The sequence below is a fragment of the Anneissia japonica genome, unplaced genomic scaffold, assembly GCF_011630105.1.
Source record: "Anneissia japonica isolate Jap-2015-1 unplaced genomic scaffold, ASM1163010v1 scaffold993_len1110182_cov180, whole genome shotgun sequence".
Lineage (NCBI taxonomy): Eukaryota > Metazoa > Echinodermata > Crinoidea > Comatulida > Comatulidae > Anneissia > Anneissia japonica.
In genome coordinates, this window is record NW_022749760.1 from 688,006 (window position 1) to 698,676 (window position 10,671).

The following is a 10,671-nucleotide window of genomic DNA, read 5'->3' on the forward strand; positions in this document are numbered from 1 at the left end:
TATACACAGCCCAGGTGTGAATGCAAATAGTGGAATACAAGCTATGCGGCTCGGTTCCAGTAGATACAGAGAATATTTTGTCATTCTTAATGCGTCCTACAAAATTCTTAACAAGACAGCACTAGTCCGTGAATATATATATATATATATAAATTCCATTAACCGAAAGGTCCACTGATTATTCTCAGATAAGAAAGTATAATACATATTCCAAGTATTGAATCGCAATACAATGGCGTGTATTTCAATACGTGTGTATTATACTTTCATATTACCATCTCTCCATGGTTTTTTTTTTTTTTTTTAGATTCTACAATACTATCTTCTTTACCATGTAGCCTTCCACATTTTTTTTTATTATACATACATATACCAATATATTTTTATTCACATACATATAGATACATATATATTTACTGCTTATATATGTTCTATATAATTTATGTAACTGTATGTAATTGATGTTTTTTGTCTGTAGAGAGATTGGAATAATATTCACATCAATTACTTTGGGATTCCACACTCAATTCTACCTGAGTTAAAGGACACTAGGTAAGTTTTGATTATGTTGGTTGGTGAGCTTTTGCTTAAAGTGAAAGAAAATAGACAGAATATTAATAATAATAATAATAATAATAATAACAAAAAATAATAATAATAATAATTTAAAAAAAAATAATAATAATAATTTATAAAAAAAATAATAATAATAATAAAGGTTGAGAATAGAACCGCAACTGCTGCGCCAAACCGCTAATTTTCAGATTTTATCTGTTCAATGCACTTTACATAAAAAGCTGATAAAATACAATATTAAAATAAGCAACATTATACATTAAATTAAAAAATATTATATAGAAGACTACAAAATTATATCATATATCATATAAACTATATTAATTACATCATTAAAAGTAAGGGACAGTAGGGACATGTTATAGGAATATTAAATAATAATATTTTAATTTCCTCATACAAATACAGGAAGGCGAAGCAAAGGAGGAACAAGGTTTGGCAGCCCCATAACACCAAACATGAAAGAAAACAGAAAACAGTCACACAACAGCAAAGACACCTTACAGAAATACTTGAAAGAGTTTGACTGTCTTAAGAAATGTAAAGATAATGTTGTGAGATGGATGAACAAAGATAATATGGAACATGTCCATATAATATCCATTACAAATACACAATAATAACATATTACATCAGTATTTTTATTAGAAATCTGTGGTGGGGTGGGGGTGTTTTTAATGCAGACAAAAGCACAAATTTTTACCCCTAAACAAGTATTTTTAGAATATTAATATCACCATTCTTAAGCTTGATTTCCATGCAATCGCTACACGCTACTGGTGACAGTTTCCGGTGATACTGATTGGTCGGTCGAATCAGGGAGCCTTCCCGAATGTGTCGGGAGCTGCTACGCACTACATTAAGCAGCTTTCGATTTGGACGACGCGGCGTGGAGCGTGAAACCATACTGCGCATGCGAATACATGGGGAAATCGTTCGTTGTGTGGATTTGACAACATGCTTCAAGCAGTTTGGCGTTGTGTTGACTACGGCAAGGCGAGTTTTATAAATACACGATCGCTGGGGGCACCTGCATAATTGATCACGGGATATGAGGGAGCGCGTCGTCCTGTAAATCGAAACAGCTTTGATGTTCAGACGGGAAGTGCATAGTACGACGTTCATGGTTGATTGAATTCCCTGTCGTAGCACCCCGCGTTGCCCATTTCGAAAGCTCGCTAGTGATTGCACTGGAAACACTGTAGCGACAGTGTCTTGTTTATAAGGAAACCGGACTTAAACTGATTAAAGAGGTTTCAAAACCTTTAAACCCATTATCAAGGTATCTTTATAGGCCACAGAAAAATTTACGATTCAAAGGGTTAAGATAAGCCATACCACTGTCATATAATATGCGCATGTGCATTCAATCACATAGAAGTCTTTAGGTATAACAAGGCCTCTCTGTACCCGAAAACTGGTACATGTCAATAAAATTCCAATCTTAAAAGATTTAATCTTAGAGTTTAATTGAAGCTATTATACAATAAGAAACACAGTACATATTCACAAAATTTTGACTTCCTGTAACATATCAGGCAACAATAAACTACTGTAGTCTTAAAAAGTACAACATTCAATGCTTAATTTTGTGATGTTGGATTGATCAATCAAATTAAAGTCTTCCAATACAACAATCTTAGATTAAAATCTAGCAAATTCCAAATTCCTGACCCCAAGTCTCATAAAACGACTTGTAATTAGTATTTTGGGGGTCCTGTGTAATCAGTGGTGTATCTAGGAGGGGTGCGCAGGGGGGCCACATCCCCCAAAAATTACTCTCGCCCCGCCAAAAATCACGGTCAAGTAGTTAAAAATCACCTTATTTTGCAAATTAGCGCCCCTCAACTGATAATCAAGGCTCCCCCCACTTCACCTTTGCACCCTCCCATCTGCACCGCCATTTCAAGACTTCTAGATACGCCACTGTGTGTAATCAACATTAATTTTAACAATCTTTTTATTGGAATAGGCTTCTAACTGTTAGGCTTTGCACCATCAATCACTCTTATTAAATATAATGTTTTTAAAGAATATTATAATGATCAAAGAATTTTGTCTGGTCTTGTGTTTGTTGTTGTTGATGTTCTTGTTGGTCTTTTTTATTGTGTCTAAGCCCCCTCGGGGGCAAAGACACTATGTTATGATCTGGCAATTAAAGATGGCGGAAAGGGTAAATCCGGTGGAGGTGCATGATGGGTCATGTGTCATACAAAAATAGTTTAAAAAATACAACGCCACACATTTCCTGATAAGGCCCAATAAAAAAAATTATTAGTTTATCACCCTCGCGCGCATGCCTTCTATGGTATTGGAAAAAAAAATTTCTGAAAAAAAAAAAATTTTTTTTTTGAAAAATTTTTTTTTTTCATTTTATTTATTTATTTTTTTCATTTATTTTATTAAATAGTTAAGTAAATATTGTTTGCATTATCTAAATCATGTTTTACTTTGAATATCAATGTACCAGCAAACAACCCAAGGGTAATATTTGGCTTTAGCAAAAAAAAATTTTAAAAAAAAGCCTCCCTCCCTTATCACTTTTCCTGCCCAGATAGGGTGATAAACTAATATTTTTTATAGGGCCTTAGGCCAGACTTATTTATGCAATGTATAGCGAACCTGCTGCCGGCAATAATGATTTCATATAAAAATATAATTTCATTTTTGGCAAGTTAGTGCACTTGCCTCCACAAAAAAAAAGGAAATTTCCAGAAGAAAAAATGTGTCATACAAAAATAATTTAAAAAATACAACGCCACACATTTCCTGATAAGGCCCAATAAAAAAAATTATTAGTTTTCACCCTCGTGCGCATGCCTTCTATGGTACTGGAAAAAAAATTTTCTGAAAAAAAAAAAATTTTTTTTGAAAAATTTTTTTTTTTCATTTTATTTATTTATTTTTTTCATTTATTTTATTAAATAGTTAAGTAAATATTGTTTGCATTATCTAAATCATGTTTTACTTTTAATATCAATGCACCAGCAAACAACCCAAGGGTGATATTTGGCTTTAGCAAAATTTAAAAAAAAAAAAAGCCTCCCTCCCTCATCACTTTTCTTGCCCAGATAGGGTGATTAACTAATAATATTTTTTATAGGGCCTAACCAAATCCCATGTGGATACTTTATTAGTAAACATAATACAGTAAGGCGGCATAGGGCATAGACACATGCTCCCACTGGGAGCCTATTATATTATAGTGTGTTGTAATTTTTGTTATCTAATTGATTTATTTTCTTTCATTAGTGATGATTTTGGAGTTTGTGAAGAAGAGATCTTTGGAGGCCCAATCCCAATTCATGCTTGTGTAAGTGTCGCATTTCTAAATTTGAATTAATATCGATTTTCTATTACATTTATAGCACTTTGCACTTTTCTTTTTAGTATTTGCATATTTAATATCCCATTGAGATTTCACAGATTTATACTCCCTCTCCCCCCCCCCCCTGCCCTCACCACATTTTGTTGTCATCATGTTTGTCATTATTTCATTTCATTGTAAAAATATGTTGGATACAAGGAAGTTAATGCAACTGACATACACATTACTACAACATACACAAAACTCTAATTGTATTCAAGTCTGTTGAAACCTGAGAGGATTACGCAAAAGTAGACAGAATTTAGTATTCAAAAGTAGTGTTCAGTACATTTCGATTATAAGGGATTAAGAACCCACAGTCTGAAGGTTGTACAATTAGACCCCATTGTATTCACTTTCTTCATTTCATTCATTTATTTGCCTCAAATAACCCAAGCACTGTGCGAGTAACAGAGCAATTGTGAGGTCTCACCACGAAATGAGACCCATCGTTGGTGAAATCATATTGAGATATTCACCAAAACAGGCCAAAGTCAACATTTTTACAAAATTTTGATTTTAATGTTTTTGAATAACTGGATAATTATATTTTATGATTGTATACTTTGTAAGTGAATTTTCTTGCCAAAACTCTGCATATATTCTGTAATCCTAGTCATATTATTTTGTACAGGTTAGTTTTTCTTTGAGGCCGATTTTCCAAAACGTGGTTCTTATACACCTGAACTTTAAATGCTCACATCTCTGGATTTACTTACAGTAGGGAAGCCATTCAAAGACCAAATGAAAGCTTATAATGTGATCTACCAAAATATAATATAAACTCAATTTTTGAATTTCTAACCATGAGACTCATTTTGTGGCGAGACCTCACAATTTAAAAGTCATGTATTTAAACCAGCTTGTACATAAGATTTATTCTTTTCTCGTCCATACATACTTCATTGACTTACTCACATTGATACTATACTTACAGTACCTGGATGAATAATAATATTCACAAACATACTTAAGTTATGTTAAAAATAATTTTTATTTTTTCTATTCCATTATTTTCTTACATTTTACATCTGTATAACTTAGGAGCAAACTGTTTTTCCTAATACTTTATCGTATTTATGCCTACAGTACATTTCATTATGTTGCAGTTTGTTATTACTTTGTAATGATATTTTTGTTAGGCCTATATATATATAATCATATCTTCTGTATACCATTTATTGAACAATCCAACTCCCAGGTAGTTTTAATATTAGATTGTGAAAATGTTGAGAATTGTGAACGACTCCTAGTAATTATCATTCCATTAGGTAAAAATATTTGAAAGAATTGCATTAGATATATACATATACTTCAGATATATACATATAAAATTGTAAATTTTTTCAAATTTAATTAATAGCACTTAAATCTATCATTAATCATTGCCATCATCATCACTTCTATCATTATATCATTATCATTATTGTTGTTATTATCATTATTATAATACTATTACCTTTAAACATAAAGACTCCACTACATTATTCTAAATACTGTACGTAAAAAAGCATTAACTTTCAATTGATTATTTTGAGAATATGTTTTTCTTTGTGAAAATACATTCCTTTCCAATTATTGTAATGGACATACAGTACATAGACCTATATATTGTTTTTATGTGTTTGCACAGACATACAATTTGGCTGGTAACCACTTTGAAGATTTCTTTTGAAAATCATTGAGAACTGAATTGTTCATATATGTCTCTCATTGGAAGTTATATAAATTATTGGATTGTTTTAAAATACGCATTGTAGTGTCTTAGTATAATATAGGGGTTTTCAGATCACCAAATGTTATAATTGTTTCAAAGTAAGAAGTAAGAAAATGAAAACAATGATAATCATGATTAATTAAATTTACATTTTTTTTTTATTGCAAAACATTGTATAGGATGGGATTGTATCCTGGTTTAAAGCTATTCACTTCCTGTGTTTGCGTGATGCTTGTCTTGTGTAGCAATGAGCCTTTGCGCTAAGCCCCGCCCCTTGGATATTGTTGCTAAGGCCCCACAAAACTGTTCTTATTGGTCGGTTGTTAAGTTTGATTGACACACCAGAAAGATCCATTGTTGCTACCAATCACTCCAAATCACTTTCACTCACAATCCACAATTGTACATGAAAGCTCACCAATAGTTATTATTATTTATTATTATTATTTAATTTATTATATGTATTGTCTCCATAAAAATATATAAATATATACATCAAGATAAACAATAAAAAAACAACTATACAAAATAAAAACATTAAAAAGGAAAGTAAAAGAAAATCAAAGGAAAAAGGAGTATCCAGTTTGGTGGTGAGTGGGGAGACGGGCATACCAACAGGAACCGAGTTCCTCTTCAATAAATGTTTGGAATCCACAAGCACTCATCAGCAAAATGTATAGTCGCGCAGAATAAAAAAGGTTAAATGAACGATTCCTTAACATATTTCTTAAAGAAATTGAAATTTCCTTTGATATTTTAAGTTATTGATTTCTTCTAAGCTTTGTCTTGTTTCTGTATACATATGTCGTTTTTTAGTCTGTGGTTTTGTAGTTTTATTGTGAACGCACCACATGACGTGTGCCACTGATTCAGAAGTGTAGTTTTCAAATAAAGTTATTATCAATTTATGACAATTGTTACCTGTTGGGAGTGGGTGATAAAATCTTCATTAAACGCCTGATCACCATGGAATCCAATCAAAACAAATCTCAACCAATTCCACAGGATACTGATAGGCTGAGGTCAGTCACATGAGCCAGTCATTAGAGCCTGTTGACAATGCCACCTCTGTAAAGTTGCGGTATTTCTTAAATGCGTTCAAATCCCGCAATTGGTAGCGAACAGAAGTAATTTCATAATTTTGGATTACCACAATTACATCTGAACTGATCTTGAAGAAATTCTAGTCTAAATAGTGTATATAGCACAATGATTAGGATCTTAAAGTTAATTGATAGTGTGTTTCATGGGTACTTTTAGATTTTATTGTTTTGAAATAGACTTCTGTTAGATAATGTTTTTTTTAATTGTGTAAATTGCAACATTTTCAGCTGTTCAGCTTCTTGTTTTTATACTTTAAAATAAATAAATTATAAATGAGTGATGTATATTCACTATTGGCAATCCTTGGCCTCATGTCTAAAATAATTATTTATTTATGCTCATGGGCCAAAGATTGACAATAGCGAATATATCACTATATTTATAGTACAGTAAGTTTCAAAACATAGAGTAATAATTCTGTCAATAAAAAGGACTCAAACCTAAGACCCTGGAATTAGGAAGTAAGTGAGGGGGGGCGGATCCAAGAATTTTGAAATGAGGGGCACCAGTTTCTCAGAATAGTGCAAAGTGAGGGGCAATAAATATGCCCACTCCCAAGTCTGCTTCTGCCTCACACCACTCAAATCAAATAAAATTGTTTCACATGCCGGGTAGCCCAGACACGAAGAGAATTTTAGTGGAGAGGGAAGTTACTGCACACTTTGAGCGCTCTGATCTTTTTGAAATAGTGCTCTATAGGTGCTGTAATATATAGTAATAATCTCATTATTTATTTTTAGTGATTTTTTTTCTCTTGTTTACTTGATGATCAGGTTGGTGACCAACAGGCAGCTATGTTTGGTCAGTGTTGCTTCGATGAAGGTGACATCAAGGTTACTATGGGAACAGGAACGTTTATAAATTTGACTACAGGGGCCTACCCGTGTGTACCGACTCTTGGTAATTTTGAAATTTATTTTTTGACATTTTAAATACATGAAGAAATATTAAATTTATTAATTTATCCAAGTTAAATCATTTTACTGTAATTTTTTTTACATGAAAATGATGAGTACTACAGTATTATTGGTTTAAACATTCTAGGTATATTTTTTTTATATTGTTTTTTTTTCTATGAACCAAGAGCAACAATATTCCACTTAAAGGCATTGCAAGGAAACTGATCATATCCTGCTGATATTATCATGAAAATTTAGTCCACTATGAAAAAATATAATTTCACATTGCATGTATTTACATTTTGATATTGTTTTCATATGTTTTAGGAACGTATCCAATGGTTGGCTGGAAGATTGGCTCCGAGGTGTCTTACACGATGGAGGCGATGGACTCGGATTCAGGAACTGTGTTGACTTGGCTTGAGAGTGCAGGTATATGAATCTATGTTACTTTTCTTCCTGCTTACAATAGGCTATTCCCTAGTGAATACTTACAAATTCTTTCCTCAATTTGAAAACTGGTTCATTACACTTCAGTGCAGTGTTAGAATGTGACCTATGGTTTTTTTTGTTATAAAATCACTTTTTTACTCATAAAGGAAGGACATAAAAAGTTGGGTTTCAATGAAAGAGAATACAAGGCAAATATAGCTAATTTTACTGAATGAAATGGAACAAAATCTAATGATATAAACTTGTACGTAATTTACATTACAGTATAAGGAATTTCTTCAGGTACTACTAGTCTAAATTTGGCAAAGACAAGCCAAACCAGTCACCCGTCGCAAAAATCAATTTTGAGTTATTCATACAGTGTTAGAGAGTAAAATAATAGCTATAAAATGGTAAAAAAATCTTTCAAATCAGACATTTCCTTATGAAGCTACAAGCGTTTAAACATACAGCTGTTTAAAGAACTATATATGAGAAATCAGCCTTCGAAGTTTCAGGCATTTTCATGTATAAACTATCTTCAAATCCTTAAAAAGTGTTGTTTTAACATTGAAAATGGGGAAAATAACAGCATAGAATGATGTATAGATATATAAAGGTTAGTTTAGTGCAATAAAATAGATTTTTTTAAATTTGACATTCCAGCATGTTTTGGCCATTTTCTTCGAAACACGATTTGCGACGAGTGACTGGTTTGGCTTGTCTTTGCCACAAATAGTGTATATAGCACAATGATTAGGATCTTAAAGTTAATTGATTGTGTGTTTCATGGGTACTTTTAGATTTTATTGTTTTGAAATAGATTTCTTTTAGATAATGTTTTTTTAATTGTGTAATTTGCAACATTTTCAGCTGTTCAGCTTCTTGTTTTTATACTTTAAAATAAATAAATTATAAAATGAGTGATGTATAATCACTATTGGCAATCCTTGGCCTCATGTCTAAAATAATTATTTATCTATGCACATGGGCCAAAGATTGACAATAGCGAATATATCACTATATTTATAGTACAGTAAGTTTCAAAACATAGAGTAATAATTCTATTACTAAAAAGGACTCAAGAAGTGAGGGGGCGGATCCAAGAATTTTGAAATGATGATACTACTTTAACTAGATTTTAAATACCTTGTATAATATCTCACCAAATAAATTAACCTATATATAACTATAAGTGCTTTATTGTAATTAATCAATTTCAATAATCAATATCAATCATTCAATCAATTAAGTCATGTAATCAAATTTCTTTTTCATCAATAAAAATTTATGAAAAACATTAAAAATGAACATAATAATTTGAATTGCTCTTTTAAAATAATCACATTTAAACAAATTATTATTTAAAAAAACAATTTTCAAAAGATTTACTGTACTACAATAATTCTTAAATCCTTTTAAGTAATAGGTTTATATATTCACTGTAAACAAAAATCGAAAAGGTTTTATTGATGTTTTGTGAAAGTAATTCTGTACAGGAATGTAGTATTGTATGAACATGTTGGATATTCAGGAAATGAAGTAATGAACTTAACAATATGTACCTCTGAAGAATGTCACCAATTATGTTGATATGTTACAAAGGATTATGGATGATTTGGTTCATCCACTTGTTAACAGACTTCAACCTGCATCTAAAATATTTGTTTTATATCCATTTTTTCCAGGTTTTATTTCAAAACCGGAAGATTCACAAGCTGCTGCTACAAGAGTAAAGAGTAGTAATGGATTGTGTTTCATCCCAGCATTTAGTGGATTACAGGTATCATATATATGTAACATATACAGTATATCATTTTTATAATATAAAATATTATTACAAATTGGTCATACAGTATATATTCATTGTGAATTATGTTTATGTTAATTATTGTGTAGCTGCTGTTTTTCCTTCTCTGCTCCTAAACTCTGGGACTCTCTGCCCCCACAACTACGTATCATCTCTGATCAGGAATTATTCAAATCTAGTCTTAAATAATTCCTCTTCAAATACTTCTTTCTAACATCTTCCAGCACCATTGACAAGCCAGTTTTTGTTTGCTTTAACAGGCGCTTTAAAAATATGTATTATTATTATTATTTAATAATGTATTTATTCATTTGTCTTTTCTATTTATAAATATATATATTTAATTTATTTAAAACGGGACCCACTGTTGAAAGTTTTGCTTGTTGTGGTTTTTCCTTTTTCACCAATTGTAAATTATTTGTTATGAAAAGAGAAGGAAGGTGTGGAATAAATTGATGATTGATTATAAGCTTATCTAGCTTAAACATAGTTTCACTATGTGTGAGCGTTTCAGTCAGTTGTATGAGAGCAAGTGCCTGCAGTTAATGCACAACCTATGTGTCTCTGTGGTCTAATAGGTATGATACTCAACTTGACAGTGAAAGGTTGCAAGTTCAAATCCCGCCAGACACTTTTTTCATCATACAACTGAATAAAGGAACTTTTCGTTGATAAGATTATAACATCTTGTTCCCACAAGAGCATTGTTGTTATTATTTATCCATTTACATTGTGATTACGGTGCTACACAGCAAACATACATACA

At 31.4% G+C, this 10,671-nt stretch overlaps 1 protein-coding gene across 1 annotated transcript in view; it reads left to right on the forward strand.

Annotated features, from left to right (window-relative positions):
• Positions 1-10,671, forward strand: part of LOC117121197 (putative glycerol kinase 5) — a 60,714-nt gene that overhangs the window by 47,690 nt on the left and 2,353 nt on the right. Inside the window, exons 9-13 of the mRNA XM_033266313.1 lie at positions 479-552; positions 3,829-3,889; positions 7,538-7,664; positions 7,991-8,095; positions 9,784-9,878. Coding sequence (XP_033122204.1) covers positions 479-552; positions 3,829-3,889; positions 7,538-7,664; positions 7,991-8,095; positions 9,784-9,878 — 462 coding nt within the window. The remainder of the gene's footprint in view (positions 1-478; positions 553-3,828; positions 3,890-7,537; positions 7,665-7,990; positions 8,096-9,783; positions 9,879-10,671) is intronic.